Source organism: Gymnodraco acuticeps, unplaced genomic scaffold (assembly GCF_902827175.1).
Source record: "Gymnodraco acuticeps unplaced genomic scaffold, fGymAcu1.1, whole genome shotgun sequence".
NCBI lineage: Eukaryota > Metazoa > Chordata > Actinopteri > Perciformes > Bathydraconidae > Gymnodraco > Gymnodraco acuticeps.
This window is the reverse complement of record NW_022989983.1, coordinates 445222-462800: the sequence shown is the minus strand read 5'-3', so window position 1 is coordinate 462800 and position 17579 is coordinate 445222. Positions and strand designations below refer to the sequence as shown.

General features: G+C 40.2%; 1 protein-coding gene across 1 annotated transcript in view; it reads left to right on the top strand.

Moving 5' to 3' along the window:
• Positions 1 to 17579, top strand: part of mitfa (melanocyte inducing transcription factor a) — a 48041-nt gene that overhangs the window by 17395 nt on the left and 13067 nt on the right. The window contains exon 2 of the mRNA XM_034212366.1: positions 3452 to 3671. Within this exon, the coding sequence (XP_034068257.1) occupies positions 3452 to 3671 (220 nt within the window). The remainder of the gene's footprint in view (positions 1 to 3451; positions 3672 to 17579) is intronic.

The window sequence follows — 17579 nt, the reverse complement described above, 5'->3', positions numbered from 1 at the left end:
TCTGCGCCATCTTGAGTACCGTCCCATGGCTTTTATTTCTGCCGGAGGAGCGAGGAGCGATAACCGAGGAACCACCAGACCATCCTCCGATGAAATCCTCAGACACTCGCCCCGCCCCCTTACTGTGTATCGCTCACTGATTGGACGATGCAGCGCATGCACTGATCTGATGCTTCTTGACATGAGAGCAGTTTCCCAGCGGAGTGAAGAAAATACATGAAATTTACGGGACTCACTCCTCAGTTTATACTGTGTTTTGTTTCAATTCATGTTTCATTTAGTTACAAATATGTGATATATCTGAACAACAAAGTGGTCAAAAATCATTTTTTTTGTCTCTTCAACGCTTCTGTCCATTCACTTTGAATGGGGTGACGTCACATTTCGCCGAACTGCATTGTGGGAGCAAAGCGTAGCTTCTCTCGCGGTGCTCGCTGCAAAAGTAGAGCAATGTTCTACTTTTGACGCTTCGACGGAGGCGTCAGCCAATCAAATCCCGCGTATGCAAATCTACCAGTACAAGCGCTAGCCAATCAAACCGCGTGTATGCTGGGAGTGCCAGACCGCAGTTCATTTCCTCATATGCCAAAAAATGGAGGAGAAAATAATCGTAGCGGTAGGGAATCACCCGGTGCTTTATGACCAGTCCCTGTTCACCTACCGGGATACAAACCGGAGGAGCCAGGCATGGAGGGAGGTGGCAGAGACAGTGGGTGAAACTGGTAGGTTTTCGCCTGTTTGGGGAGTTTATATCCAGTGTACTTCGTTTGAATGGACAGCTAGCAAGCATAGACAGTATTTAGCCAGCATGGAATGTTGCGTAAAATAGCACCATAGACATGAATGTCATAAATATTCATCATATAAAGTGTGACATGTAAAACCTTTTATGCAATTGACAGGAGAGATTCATGTGATTGGTTGTTGGTCGCGTTGCTCGCGTAAACTCCCCAAGCTCAAGACACGCCCACTGCCAAGCGGCAACGCACGCCGCCGTGTGTAAGGGCCGTAAAGGTTGTGTCTCGTATGTAGGTTCTAACGGCCCGTCCACACAGCGGCGTTGGAAGCTTCTTCCAACGCTTCTGCCCATTCACTTTGAATGGGGTGACGTCACTTTTCGCCGAACTGGATAATGTTTTCAGGAGGTTATTCATTTGTTTATTAGAAAAGGGGAGCTGGGAGTGGAGGTTGGTTATGGCAGCAGTGGGAAACAGTTGTTCCAGGGTAGAGAGGCCTGGCTGGTCTTGAGAGTGTGGCAGGGCTTGGATTCCTCCTGGGAGAGACACAAAAATCAGTGTGAGGCAAAAGCAGGTAAAGTTAAATGTTACGCTCACCAGCTGATTCCGAGTCATCCTTTTACTTGTGTTAATAGTCAAATTCCAATAGTTAAGTAAACTATCAAAATCATCCTGATGACCACAGTGGTCAGTCCACTTACCCAGGAATTTTGAGTTGAACAATTACAGGAATATTATGTCTTTATGTTCTAATAATGTAAACATATTTTAGTAAATTGTTACCACAGAACATTTGCATACTTTTTTAAACATAAAGCATGTTATCCTTCTCTAAAATAATAACATTCTGGCAACATAAACAAATCTAACTTGCAGCTGAAAACGTTTTAAGAACAGTAGGGCAAAATGTTCTAACAATGTTATCAAAAACATTTTGGGAAGGTTATCACCAAACATTTTAAGAATGTTTTTCGATAACGTTATCCTACCTTTCAGAAGAACGTTCTGGGAACCAAAAGAAAACTTCACGCTGAAAACATTCCTAGAACAATGAATGTAACATTCTCAGAATGTTTTTAGAACCACAAATGTCTAGCTGGGTCTCTTCATTGACCAGTAAGGAAGTCAATAGCATACTCCAAGTGGGCTTATTGCCAACTTTGCCTCTTACAAAACCCTTGCAAAGAAGCAAGTTTTGTTAAGATGTCTCGATAACTCATCCGTTAGATAATGTTTAAGTGAACAAGCTTAGTGCAGTGGTGTGTAGACTGGGAGTTTGCTTTCAAACGCATATATATAACTCAACAACAAGACCCAAAGTAATCCTTCTAATCTTAATAAACCATGAACAGATTTTGTGAAGTAAGTAAGATATTCTCGGGTATAAAAAAAATAAAGATCATTGAGTTTTCTCTGCTTGTTCTAAAGCATCACTTGTGGTGTTGAAGCGAAAGCTACAGACCAAGGCTAGATTCAACATGCCAGCCTAATTAGTGCGATTATCGCACAGCTGCACAGGCTGAGAGGATTTGAAGTGGTTTTATCAAAAGGATCATTTTCCTGGGGAATGCCTCATCCCGACAGTGTGTGCACTGCCAATTCAATTTCTGTTAGGGATGTGCAGGCGCTGTCCACTCAAATGTGCCGCACATTTGAAAGGGTGAACTCAGAGCAGACAAGAGGAGAACAGTGGTAGCATACCGTTGAGTTCCTGCTCAGTGTATAATTGTACATGTGTAAAGCTTTGTAAAGATTAGATGCCTTTTTGTTTTTGTCAGGGCACAGGTACTGCCTCAGACCTCACAACATACCAGTTATTTAAAATCTGTTGGCGCATAATTACACCAGCTTACCCCTCAGGCATTTTCTTGGAGAGCATGGAGGCGGATCCAAATTTAGGCCTAATAATCTTACCAAACAGAATGGCCACTGATGGTGGCCTCATTAACAGCATTAACAATTAAATAAATGCGTTGGTTCAGCTAGGGATTTGCCTTTACTTCCCAATGAAATGGGAGTAATTAGCCTCCAAGTTAATGCACCTTTAACAAGACATGAAATCTTGTTAAATGTCTTATTTTCTCTGGCAATACTATTTATATCATTGACTTTTGATTTTCATCCAGTGCTGGTCCAATCACTGCAATGTGCTAGACCAGTGATTGTTGGGGGGGTGGGGAGGTTGGTGCAAGCCAGGAGCACCAGGGGGCCTCAGCAAGTAGCAAGCTAGTGCCACACACAAAACAATCTGAAAATAAAAAACCTGACGACCAAACCACAGCCCAGCTGACAAAGGTGCTAATGCAAGAACTCAGAAGAATGCCTAGCTCAGTAAAACTAGCCAGAATGAAAAATCATTATCGTTTGTGTTTTTGAATGCCTCTTTGAATACCGTACAATTGGGATCACAGGCTAATGCTTTCTTTGGGGTCATGGCATGGATACGTTTAGAATCCATAGCCCTGTCGACCCAATTGCATCCCCACTCCAACACAAACATAATTGACAATTGTTTTCAGAAATCATCTCTGGCTTCCCTCTAACTCAATCATCACACTGTATTCCATTTCAATACCAATTATTGCTCACTGACTTGGGATGGCTCAGAAATATGCCACTGGCCTTGCTTATCCACCACCAGCATGTTATTTCTCTTGCTCTGTTAATCTCTGCCCCTCCTCTCTCTGTGCACTTGGGTGGGCCGGGGTCTTCAGTGCTCCCCCAGACCTTCATGGCCTCCACAAGCGCCTCCAGAGTTCCCACCCTCCACCAGCCGTGACGTCACATGTCCGGCTCCGAGACCAGTCGGCATTTGCCCATCGCCAGGGTCATGAGAGTAGGGAGGATCGAGAGAGGAGGACCAGGGACCTTCTGTACCACGGAACCCAGCCCACCTGCACGGTCCATGTCACGCCTCCCATGGAAGTTATGAAGGTAAGCCCACCAACTCACTTGTATACCTGTATGAGAAGCAGCCGTGATGTGAAGTGTGTCAATGCTCTGTAGGTGGTGGAAACCCTCTTGTCGAACTTCGATTCCATCTATTCCAAACTAAAGAACACATATTTACAGTTCTTTAAATAGCTAATTCAACAACTTTGGTTGCAGAAATTCTTCCCTGTGTGTCAGCTCCTGAGACAGAAACACAGTTCTCTGAGAGTGGACTGTGTTAAATCCACAGGGGGGATTATCTCTTGACAGAATTCCTGTTTCCAGACATTTGGCGTTCAACACATGTAATCCTATTTGCTCCACTACACTGAAATATTTTCATCAATTTCATTCCTGGTGTGACCAACTGGACCCTGAAAAAGTGCATCTGGAAAACCAAGAAAGCTGCAAATATCCTGGAAATAATATGGGCTTGGTTATCAATATTACATCAGTGAGATGTGTTGAATCAATAAGGAATTTCAAATCAAAAAGTACGACAGAAGCACACCCCAAGTGTGCTTCTGACGTACTTTTTGATTTGTAATTCTGCCAAATGTCTCAGATATGCTTGTGATTTAATTAAGTCCAATACGTTCTGCAAGATAAGTGTGACTGTGAATTGAAGACCTTTTATGGTCATCAGTTGTTGACTTGTGTTTTGTAAACGTTTAATCGCCAGTGTGTTTATTAAAGCAGAGTAATATAATCCTTTTAGCGCTCGTGTCAGTTATCATGAAAATCCAATCCAGCCAGTCTCACTTTACATGTGTTACTATTTTCCAATGTGAAAAATAATATAACTTAATTGTTTTTCCACAAAATATCAGTTTCTGCAGCAAAAGACTATTTGTGGGATTCAGAGGAACTTATTCTCATACTGTATTATTTCCATAGTGAGCCCAGACAAAGATCTCAGTTTCTTGGGCAAATACTTCTTGACAGTTTGAACCTAACCTGTCTGTGGATTATCAAAGACCCCCCAAAGCCGTGCAGGCAAGGCAAAATTAGCTTAGAAGTACCAGGCAAAGCTGCTGGACCATGAAAGTGAAAACATAAAGCCCAGATGAAGTTGTCAAAAAGGGAAGGGGGGGACCCTTAATTAGCCAGGTTACCTTTGACCCCAGTGAGAACGAAGTGAAAAAACAGTTCAGGGATCAAGACAAAGGAAGGCAGAGTAGGTCGACTCACAACTCAGCAACAAATGCATATTTGAATCCGGGCGTTCTTTGGCACCTGCCATAGTTTCTATTTATTTCTATATGCCATCCGGTCTTTTTAGAAAGCTAGATTGTTTTAAGATAGTGCAGTATATTGTGAAAGTGGCTTTTATCAGTATTTCTATAATAGTAATTCATCAAAGGATGTAAAGTATGTGTTATGTGTCTTTGGTAGTTAACCTAAATATAATTATCACATGAATTTGCCACTTCCCTTCAGCTTTATTGAGCTTTTTAGCTAATTGTTTGGCTGTCAAACCCACAGCTTTACTGTTTGGTTCACTTGAACTGCTCTATTAGCATCGTTCACAGTAAAGAAGCTCTATAAACGAATGGTACACTACACGCTCAGCAGCAAACAACAAACAGACCCAGTTATGGTGAACACAGTGGAGCATTTTAGCAATTTAAGATAGACAAATTACACTCAGGAGTTGGTAGAGACCAAGAGATAAAAGAGGGTGGACTTTACCAACATTCATCAGGTGGCCAGCAACCATGGAAATGCAGACATAGCCACCATGCACTACAATCTTTGATGACCTGAAAACCCACTAGGGTTAAAGTTTTGCGACGAAAACACCCTGATGCAAACTCTGCTTTGTTCTCAATTTTTATTTATAGGACTATATTTTTGTTGTATCCAAGAGCACCTAAAACTAGCAATTGAAACTCATATTTTAAGTGTTTCCGGAGGCAAGGGGAATAATAAATAAGGTGAGAAATAGGCTTTTCATCTCATTGACTTTCATATAATCTCACTTCTCACGACCATTTCGGCGTAATGCAGGTTAAGGACACTTACGCATTGGTTTCATTTCACTCCATAACTGCTAGATGTGGAAAATACGGCACTGTTCAACTTTATGCAAAACATTACTGTACCAACTTTGAGGTGGAGTTCATTTAATGTTGTGTTCACCACTTGTTTCCATTGAGTGAAAGCTTTATTAAGAATTGACTATAAGTAAATGGGAGTTTTACATACGATACCCGATCACAACAAAGACTGGACTCTTGGTCGCGGTTAAGTAAGATCTCTCTTTATGCAATAGGAACTTGTGTTTCCATCGTGCATCATAGCTGGGAAAGTGTTCTTGCCTGTGGGCTTCAACCGTTCTCCTTCAAGTTGAGTTCTGCCAACATCCGTGACTTCTTGATTTGATCAGGACTGTTATGACTGTAGTAGATCTTCACTAGTGTTAGTGTCCTTCCCAGCTAGACATTTTTGGTTCTAAAAACATTCTGAGAATCTTACCATTCATTTTTCTAGGAATGTTCTAGGAATGGGGGGAGAGAGAGAGAGTAGAAACAAACACATACTAACTCTAATAGGGGTTTCAGGGACGGGCAGTGACAGTCGGTCCGTTCTTCTATATGTCTGTCGGTCTCAAATCTAAAGGGTGCAATAACGATTTGTATCCAATATGCATAAACAGCGGACACTGTTTATACGCAGCCCTCACAAACCACACACGGCCAGATAGCTTATCTAACAGTTAGAACCTACATACGAGACACAACCTTTATAGTCAGAACAAAAGTGTGATTATTTTCTGATATTTTACACATATGATATTATGAATACGGTGGGCCTACATACCTTAGTGTGATTATAAGTGCATGCGTCCTATTCATTATCTCAATGCGCTTATACGGCCATTATGCAAATGCAACAACTCGCCTGCCGGAGGAGAGTACCAACGTTAATCGGCGATACTCCTGTCGACTGAAAGTGGCTTTTGTCATGATACAAATAAACTTATTTGGTTTCTAAGTGTTATTCCATCAATATGACAATAGAGACATGTGCATAAACAACCAAAACACTTGCAGCTGAAAACTTTTTAAGAACAGTAGGGCATAATGTTCGAACAATGTTATCAAAAACATCTTTAGAAGGTTATCACCAAACATTTTAAGAATGTTTTTAGAGAACGTTGTCCTACCTTTCAGAAGAACGTTCTGGGAACCAAAAGAAAACGTCCCGCTGAAAACATTCCTAGAACAATGAATGGTAACAACTCACAGATATCACCGCAAACATGAAATATCTGCTTACAGCTTATCATGAATTACGTGCTTGTTTGTTTTTTAAAGCGCTCTACAAATAAATCTGACGTTGACGATGACCGTGTTAATATTTCGCATCACAGGAACGTTTTATAAAAAAAGAATAACCTCCTGAAAACCTATAAAAACGTTGTCATCTCAGCAGTGGCGGTTCTAGAACATTTTACATGGGGGGGCAAAGGGGAGGCAAGAGGTCATGCCAGGGTGGCATAGGAGGGCGGACAGTACGTGGTATTTTATACTGTATATAACCTATTTATTGTTAATTCATGCCCTAACACAAGTGTTCTTAATGCACAAGAGAAACAAGGTGTTCAGACAAACAATCGGGTGCCCTTTGAGTCCCCCAAGCTTACCTCAACCATTTTAAATGAAAGGAAACTACAAAATGTATTTTAAAGCAGTGTAAAATTAAATATATATTTTGTTTAAAAAAAAATTGGTTGTCTTAGACAGACATATTTGCATGTCCTCACTAAGCATTATTACATATTAATTTAATATTAAACAAATCAAAATGGCCAATTATCCCAACATGTTGCTGCTAATATAATCACATGCTTGTCAACTTTAACTGATCAAAAATCAATTCTGAAAAAATACTTGAATTATCTATGAAATTGCAATATTGTCCCTCAGTTTGTTTCAACCCCGTCACGCCATACCATTTACCCTCCTATTAAAATAATGGACCAGTCCATGTGTGATCTGCATTGAGGGAATTACATCACAAAAGTGTCAGTTTCTTCTCTTACCTATATTTCAGTTTTTGTATTTTCAGATTAAGATTGACAAGCTCAACATTTCAACTATTGTTTATTACAAAAATAAACAATAGTTTTGCAAAATATTACAATTTTGTAATGTCCTTGATTTCCATGTGGTGCCATATCTTAGCTAAACAAGGTCTCATGCTACTTTTTGTCAAAAACTTCAACCCTGTTACATTTTTTCAAGGAAATTCCTAGTAATTATTTATATGTTCTGCCTGAGGTGGGAAAATGTAAGTAGTCCACTACCAGATGTTATGACCAAACATTTTGGTTTCATTTTTCAAAGATATAAAGACCCAAAAGGCACCTGATTCAGAGAATACTCAGAATTCTGCATACTGTAAGTACTTAATTATAATTAAGTACACAAATGACATCACCGCCATCTCTTCAGAGAGCTACAGGTGACCTGTGCAGCAACACATTTCAATACATATTTGTCAATACTAAGAGCTGCTAGATTGTGCTGCTGTAATGGAATATATAAGGAGAATAAGAACATACCATGTGGTCCAGCTGGAGTCTCATCTGCCTCCTGATCCCTGATGCCTCTGTCCCTCTTTCTGATACTTCATCTTTATTCCTCACATATATTTCTTCTTCTTCACTAATGTCTTCATCTCCTCCTCTTCCTCCTGCTCTGAGCCTCCTGGTCTCTTCATCTCCTCCTCTTCCTCCTGCTCTGACCCTCCTGGTCTCTTCAGCTCTCTTTTCCTTTTCCTCTTTCTGTTCGTCCTGATCACTTCTCATGTCTTTTTGCTGTTGTTGAATCACTCCTATACTCTGGCCTGCAAGAGTCTACTTGTGAAAAGCACTGGTACAAATGCTTGTATAACTTTACACGTTAGGGCCATGTAGCCTAGCTAATATGTAGCATATCATACATATAACATCAGAAAGTATTGATCAAGCGCACACAGGCAGCTGTGTTTGGATCCAGTTTTTACGGTAAAGGATGTATCCTGGTTTCAGTGATCTGGCCTCATTGCTGTGATGTGTAGTTTACGTGGATTTAATAGGAGACTACCGCGTAGTTTAACAAAGTGATCGATCTCCCAGCTAACGCTGTCTGCGTAGTATTTTGTAACGTAACGCCCCAAATAGCGCCCGTCTGTTAAACGCTATCGATTCAAACGGCAGCGTTTTATTAATATTTAGTTTCAAGCACTCGTCCTTAGTAAAAACAAAACTAGTGGAAATGGAAATGCTCCCAGGGGAAGCTGATCCATAGGTGCTGGGACAGCTCGCTCCCTCTCTGCAGCGGTGTGAGCCGCGGTCTGTGTGAACGCCGCTCCGCAGTTTAATGCAGGGCCGTAGCTGCGTTTTTAACGGGCCTAAAATGATATTTAAAATGATTCACTTTTAACTAATGTAATGCTTGTTTTGTTGCTTGAGAAGCTTGTGGAAATAGTGTAGGTTTGTTTTAGTACAGTTTTAGGGAAACAAAAATTAGGGGGGCAGCTGGGGGGGCAAGGCTCTACAGTGGGGGGCAGCTGCCCCCCCTTGCCCCCCCGTAGATCCGCCCCTGCATCTCAGGCCTCAATAACATCCTGAAATTTTTTTCTGAATGTTGCTTTGAAAATGTTCTTCTTTGTTATCATGTAACATTGAGGTAATGTTTTATAAAGAACATGTGTAATGTGTTACCTCAACAACGTCCAAAAAACTTCCTTAGAATGTTGCAGGCAAAACGTTCCACCTTTGTTAACATATCACGTTAAAGGAACGAAAGACAAGGAAAGGAAAAGAAAAGGTTTATTCAGACAGTAACTGGCAAAAGATAAAATACATTCTAACATTGGATTAAACTTTATATATATTTCAAATGTTGTCTTTGTGGGCACTTTTATAACAATGGCACAGTAGTAAAGTAAAGCTGACAGATATTTTTGCCTTTTACAATTATATTATGCGACAGACAGGTAGTGTATATGTCATTTCCTGTGGTAATGAAGGAGCTAGTGTCTTGTTTCTGTATTTGTGGTGTCATTAGTCTTCTGACTCTTAAAACTTAAGAGCATATAATTGATCTATCCTCCAAATATTCCTCTTGAATTGTGGCTTTGAATTTATCTGGCAAATGGGATCAAAGACAGTGGTATATGATGGCCCAAAAAGGTCCGGACTTTTAAAAATCACCAGATTCAACTCCACGTGCAGACATTCATGGCTCACACTGACCTTTTCTTCCAACTCCAGGCACATTGAGCTGGATAATGTTACATCTTTGTGCTCTTTGATTTTTCAGGGTAGACTGTGAGGTCTCAAACTTAGCAAAGAGAGCCTTTTGTTTGATAAACTCAACAGAGTTGACCTAGCGCTCTGTTCTCCAGAAGCCATTAGATTCTTTAAGATAAGGGTTTTTAAAAAGTAGGACAACTGCGGCATGCAAAAGCTACCACAGGAAGTTTCCAGCAGTTTGTTTGTTAAAGGTCACCTATTATGCACAATCCACTTTTTCATGTCTTTTATAAGGCAAGGCAAGGCAAGTTTATTTATATAGCACCTTTCAACACAAGGCAATTCAAAGTGCTTTACAAAAAATTAAAGACATTAAGAAAATGGCATTTAAAATCAGTCATTAAAAAGAAAAGCTAATAAAAGAAACATTAAAAGAAAAAATACATGGATAAAAGTTACAGTGCAGTCTAAGATATGAATAGTTCAATTAAAAGCAGCGACAAAAAGAAAAGTCTTCAGCCTGGATTTAAAAGTAGTCAGAGTTGCAGCGGACCTGCAGGTTTCTGGGAGTTTGTTCCAGATATTTGGAGCATAATAACTGAACGCTGCTTCTCCATGTTTAGTTCTGACTCTGGGGACAGAAAGCTGACCAGTCCCTGAAGACCTGAGAGATCTGGATGGTTCATAATTTAGCAGGAGGTCAGAAATGTATTTTGGGCCTAAACCATTCAAAGCTTTATAAACCAGCAGCAGTATTTTGAAATATATTCTTTGACACACAGGAAGCCAGTGTAAAGACTTCAGAACAGGAGTGATGTGATCCACTTTCTTAGTGTTAGTGAGGACTCGAGCAGCAGCGTTCTGAATCAGCTGCAGCTTCCTAATAGATTTTTTAGTGAGACCTGTGAAGACACCATTACAGTAGTCGAGTCTACTGAAGATAAAAGCATGGACAAGTTTTTCCAAATCCTGCTGTGACATTAGTCTTTTAATCCTAGATATATTCTTTAGGTGATAGTAGGCTGATTTAGTAACAGTTTTAATGTGACTGTTGAAACTCAGGTCAGAGTCCATGACTACACCTAGATTTCTGGCTTTCTCTGTTGTTTTGAACATTGCAGACTGAAGCTCAGCGCTAATTTTTAAACGTTCTGCCTTGGCTCCAAAAACCATTACCTCAGTTTTATCTTTGTTTAATTGGAGAAAGTTCTGACACATCCAGTCATTGATTTGTTCAATGCACTTATAAACATGTGTCCCCTCTGTGTAAAGAGATTCTGAAAGTTTCAGGAAAAAAGATTCTCTTTCTTTTTGTCCTGATCCATTTATATAAAAACCTGTCTGAAAATGAGCTGATCAGATTTTGGCCACTTTATGATGTCATAACGATTTTTTTGGCTTGTGTAACCATTAGCCAATCAGCAACCAAGGTAACCCCCCCCCCCCCACACCTTATCACCTGAATCTCCTCCTAGAGCACCATTGTGTTCTTTTAACCAAATATCTCTGATACCTCATTTACACCAACGGTGTTTCAGGGCCGGTTCGGAGCTGGAGCTTGAAAAGCACCGGGTTTTCCTGTTCACACCGCAGCGGAGCAGCCTCTTAGCTCCGGAATCCGGTTTGTTTGAAGCACCAAAAAATTGTCCGGCTAGAGCAAAAGCACCGCATACGTCACGCTTACGTCGAGGTGGGGGCAGGGGGAATCGGAATCGTCGTTGAAGTTGATGATTACGATTGTAAAGCCGTTTTGAACGCATGTAACGACTGTAAAGTTGGTAGTAAAGTCGTCCCATTTCTTCCATTTCGTTTCGACAGAGCAAAACCAAAACGAGTAGCGCTTCAACACAATCGGCCATTGTTGTTGTTGTCGGTGTGAGCTGTGAGGGGTTTCCGCGCGGTTTGGCTTTATGAAGCAGGCACGCAAACGGTTACGTCATGACGCAAACAATGACGCAATGACGCAGCAGCAGTGCGGTGTGAAAAGAGCCGGAGCTAAACCGAAGAACTGGTTCTGAACCTGAAAAGCTCTAGCACGGAGCTTAAACCGGAGTTGCGTTGGTGTGAATGAGGTATCAGAGGGGCGTAGGGAGTGGCTCCTTATTTTCATCTAAACTAAAAGACAGAGAATCAGCACTTTTGAAACAGGGCTGAAACAGAGGGGATTATGGGATGCTGCAATGATCTGTTTGGTATTTCGAGCCTTCAGAGACATTTTTGTATGAGACCTATAATATATTGATGAAAGACAGTATAATAGGGGACCTTTTAATGTGTGTTTTATGACTGTACTTTATCTGTCAAATGTGGTAGTGCTCGACTGGGTCGTTGATGCTTGTTGGGAATACATAGAATATTGTGTCTCTGTGGTGCTGTGGTAGCGGGCTAATCTGATGGCATGGCCCCTCACCCAGCATCATAACGAGGCTCTGTGTTTATGTTGCTTCTAAATTAAGCTCCGTTGTTTGTCAGTTAAGCAAGTGCATGTTCGTAATCCCACACAAACCGGACAATATGCCTCATTCTTGGAAGAGGATGTTAAACATACTGTAGCCACAGGGCAACAAGCAGAAGAGACATCTCTTTGTCCCAGGCTCCTCCTCTTGATGCAGTGGCCTGTATCTGCTATTGCTGATATTTGCTATAGAGATTTGTTACTAAGGGCATTAGGCAACAGCGAAAAATCAATTTCCTCCAGGCAATGGCAGAACTCAGCATAGTCGTTCAACTAGAAATCTTTCCCATTATCACAGCCTAAAGGTCACGTATTGACAACCATCTCATGCAACACACTCTTAGTTCCTTCTCCCTTTACTCTACCCTGCTTAACCCCTTTAAGGACTCACTCAGAACATTTTAGTGATGAAAAACGCTGCCATTAAATTCACCCCAGGTCACTGCTACATTGTCTGTCTGTACCAATCTGTAAAAGCAACCTTGCTGATAGCGAGAGAAACAAAACAGACCACGTCTATCTTCTGCTCGGATTGATAAGGACAGCAAGGTCACGAAAAGTTTGCCTCATCCTTCTCCCCCCACCTCCCCTCTTAAGGAAATCTTTATGTAAGTTTAGGCTATTGAGCACAAGAGCCATAACCTGTTAGAGTTGACTTGGAATTAAAAGGTAATCCCTTTACTATAACAATTAAATTTTTACCCCCAGATGATTGATTGATTGATATATTTATTTCGAACAAGTAAAATAATTAATTACAAAACAAATGTTGCAGTGCATAGTCATGCAAGAGAAAAAAAAAAATGACATTTACATCTGCTTTACCTGTTGATTGACATATATACATATACACACCTGCATAATCTCACATATACACATACACATAGTCAAACACACATGTTTACCCCCAGATGGAGACAAAATGCAGTATTGGTGTCTCTACCAATCTAACATTCTGTAATGATAATGATAAGAGCAAACATGCATGGTACCTGCAACTTGAAATCAAAGCAGCTAAATGGAAAGCCATCTTTAATTTAATTATTTACACCTCTGCATTTCCTGCTAATATGTCTTTTGAATATGTTGCTCTTCAGTTCGGTTCGTCATGTCGAGCTGTTTTATCAAAACTTCTTGTCTAGTTATCATTGGTGATTTAACACACACACACACACACACACACACACACACACACACACACACACACACACACACACACACACACACACACACACACACACACATAGGCTTTATTGTCACATCTGCCTGCATTTAGGTCTAAGTCACTGATTAGGATGAAATGTGCACTGTTAAACATTATCTATACTATTATTTAAAATGTTATGTATAAGACGAGTTAGGAGTTCAAGTAAGTCCTTCTCTGACATAATTTCCGAAAGATAGTAATAATTAATCCGTCTAATTTGCTACTGTTTACAGGCTGACCAGAAGAAGTGTCAGAAGCCTGTGAACTTGTATCTTCTTTTATTATGATGTTTCTTAGTCACGCAATGAATTTGCCTCCTTAATTTACGGCATCCAGAGAAATAGAAGAGCAAAGACACATCATTTTTGATCCATCCACTTTAATCCAGTTAAATTACCATGACACAATTTGATCCTATCAACCATATAACCTTTGAGGAGATTGTTCAACATCTGAAATCCTCTTTTACTGCCTGGATTAACTCAGATTTTACAAGCATACAGCTCTGAATTGACCTTACAGGCCCATATCAAAGCTAATTTTTAAGTAAAATAGATCAAAAGCCTTGTGGCCCAAGGCTACTATTTTGATATTTGCAGCAGGGATTTTGTCAACAACGCAACACAGCACAGCACTGCTCTTTTTTCCACAGAAAGTGAAGAAGTTTCAGTTTTAGTATTTTTAGATTTAAATGCTGCATTCTACACGGTTGACCACACAATCCTTCCAGAGAGACGGAAATACTTAGTAGGACTTTCTCGCACAGTGCTTAACTGGTTTGAAGCCGAAAGACAGGGACTACTTTGTGTTGACTGATAACATATCTTAGCATGGGCGTCGCAACCAGCGGATGGGACAAGTCCCCCCTACCTTTTAAAATGATTAGTTTAGACCCTCACGTTTACCATGTGGAAAGTCCAAGCATCGGTCTATCCACTCGCCGCTCTTTGTAGAGCGCTGTGTCAGTGCTTCATTATCAAATCCATTCTACTTGCTTATTGTGAGAATGCCCAAATCAATGAAATTCCATACCATGTTTTCACTGCTACTTTGTACCAAGGCAGATTCTCAGAGCCGTACGTACACATGAGCTGTACACATGCTGCGTTTTTTGCGTAGCTGTGTCTTTAGTTGTAAACCAATAAAGCCATCGAAAAGCATAGGATTAAAAGTTATTCTGGGTCTTTGTGTGTCATAGCTGGGCTGTGTGTGTGGCACGAGCACATTTTGTGAGAGCGAGAGAGAGAGCGCATGAGAGAGCGCCAACGTACATAAGGAGTTGCTCTCTCCTGTCAGACACATTTTATAACGTCAGCTCAGGGAGGTAAAGGACTCTCTGAGTTTTTAGATCGTTGACTTTAGTCTAAGTTATCTCATGTAAACAAGTATTTCCAAGGCACACCTTTTATAGGATCATTATACAAAATAAGAGAATAACAGGTATGAAATAATTCCAACTCATACTATAGGACAGTAAAACAAAAATACAGTTTAAAAGGGGAGTGATTTGTAAAATATGCATAAAGAAAAAGTAAATCTATTTACAGTTCTGTTTCACATGGGTGTTGAGAGATGTATCCATAGATTTAGTCCCTAACTTTGCTCTCAAAGTGCACCAGATAGATGCATTTAACTTCAACATTTAAAAATAAATCTTCCCGGGGGAGCATGCCCCCGGACCTCCCTAGAGGATGTTAGGTCCACCACCTACCACTCCCCGTCAAATTGTCCCACCCACATTGAGGATGCTTCCTACGCCCAAGTGTCTTAGGGTACAACAATGACATTCGGAGTTCCCCATGGCTACATTCCGGGGCCTCTTCCATTTAACATCCAATTAATCAGATCATGAAAACCAACACATTTTTTTTACCATGACTATGCAGATTACATAGACATGTATATTTCCACATGATTACAGTAGGTCACTCTTTAAAACTTTAAAGGCCAACAAACGAGTGATAGGAGATGCCATTATTTGCTCCGATTAAACAAATTAAACAATAAATGTTTTGTTTTTTAAACCAAATGTTCGATTGAAAGTCAGCACTCATCTCCAAATGCTCTTATTATAAAGACTAAAACCGTACTTTTCAACATCCATATTATCAACCCGCTATCACCTTAAAAGTATATAAAAAATTCAAGGACTTTTGTGTCAGCAAGTTTTAGAAAAAGTTGGGTCCATGCATTTTTCTTCAGGAAAGGTTTAGGTCGTTACAATTCACAACACTTCTGTTAGAATCCTAGGGTTGGGGTTGGGGGAAACTATGGGACAGTATTACAACCAACAAATCTTCCCATTCCTAATATTAAAAAGTGTTATCGAAATCTTTGATCCCTATTGCTTGGACATTATTCAGCATAAATCGAGCATGTTCAGTTCATCCCGTTCAATGTTTTCCTCTGAACGCATGAGTTAAAAGAACAACTTTAAATGAGGGGAAGCTGGCCTACAGATCAAGGTTTTGTCATTTGTAACTGTAAAACAAAAAAGCTCAGCACAACATTTGACGTCAGTGCTTGATTCACTGAAGAAAATATCTTCAGGATGAAGAGTTGATAACAGGCCTGAATTATATAATGTTTTTGAATAATATTCAATTTTAAATATCTATTTCTAAAGTAACTAATGCCACGCAAAGTGGACTCAATGTTATACTTCAGCCCTACTGATTAAATGATAACAAGTCATCAGTATAACCCTAACCCCTTAACCCCAACCCTAACCTAATTGTTGGGATTCGTATTCGTTTGCCCTTATTTATTTTTGTCATGTCAAGATCTGTCTTTGTCCCCCATCCCCCCCCATCCATACTAGGTGATTAAGGAATTAAAAGTCGACCCATTGTCATTCGAAAAATATGCACCACTGACTTTTGTCATGTACTCCAACTCCACTGTAACCCCAAAATGTTAACTTTCACACAAAAACATATCAACACATCATCATACATAAAAAATAAAAAAGGTGAACGTATTTTGAGTCAATATATGTACAGATTTGAGGTACAGTACTTATACTTGAGTATTTTCATTTTCCTCTTCTTTACTTTCACTCAAAATCCTGACAGATTTTGATGCTGTGCAAAGTTTAAAGTTTTAGCTCACACTAAATGTTTAGCATCCTTAACGAAATGCGAGAGAAATGAGAGATATGAATGGATCTGTTTCTGTGCACGGCTTTGTCTTTAAATGTTACTGGTCCTCAAGGCGTCTAGAACGTAGACCCATGTGCTCTCCTAGGTAATAAACCACAGTCTCACAAAGAGATAATGTGAAAGCTTGGTTTGCTGTAGGGATGAATGAAATACATTCCTTGTTGATAGTTCCTTCAAAACCCAAAGGTTTGGCTGAAGGAAAAGGCCACAGTGCAGAGGGGAGACAAAGAAACACTCTACTATGAGTTTACAAATAATGCTTTCTCTGTTTTATCTTGTAAGGCTACGTCCAGCCAGAAGGCTATTTCCCTGTGTTTGTGTTCACCTCTCCAGCTCCAAATGAGTTTCCATGAATCCACAGAAAGACGCAATGTAGTGTTTTCCGGCGGCCTTACACGAGACACGATGGCAGACGTTTGCATTAATTAGCCTTACGTATGATAGTGGTTCATCACATGTGAGACTCCTGAGAAGACACTCAATTCCTTGAATAAAACTTTGATTCACACTTTCATGGTGATTATATTATCTTTCAAGTTGGTGCATTGTCTATACTGTGTTCTTTGCTGTTACAGTTTCACATCATGATCAATGTAAAGTGAGGAAATTAATGGTTTAAAAAACGTGAATGTTCTTTCAGTTCAGAGCTTTAATGATATGAACTTCTGGGGCATACTCAACAGTGACATCCCGTAGTCCACATTTTTGGAAGATTTGGGCGTGACGTTGATGTTATCACTGTGTTGAGCATAGGCTATAAAGTACAAACATTGTGTTGGCGGCGCAAAAGCATCAAACAAAGTATCCAGTGTTGCTTTGAGACATGAAACAAATGAGACAT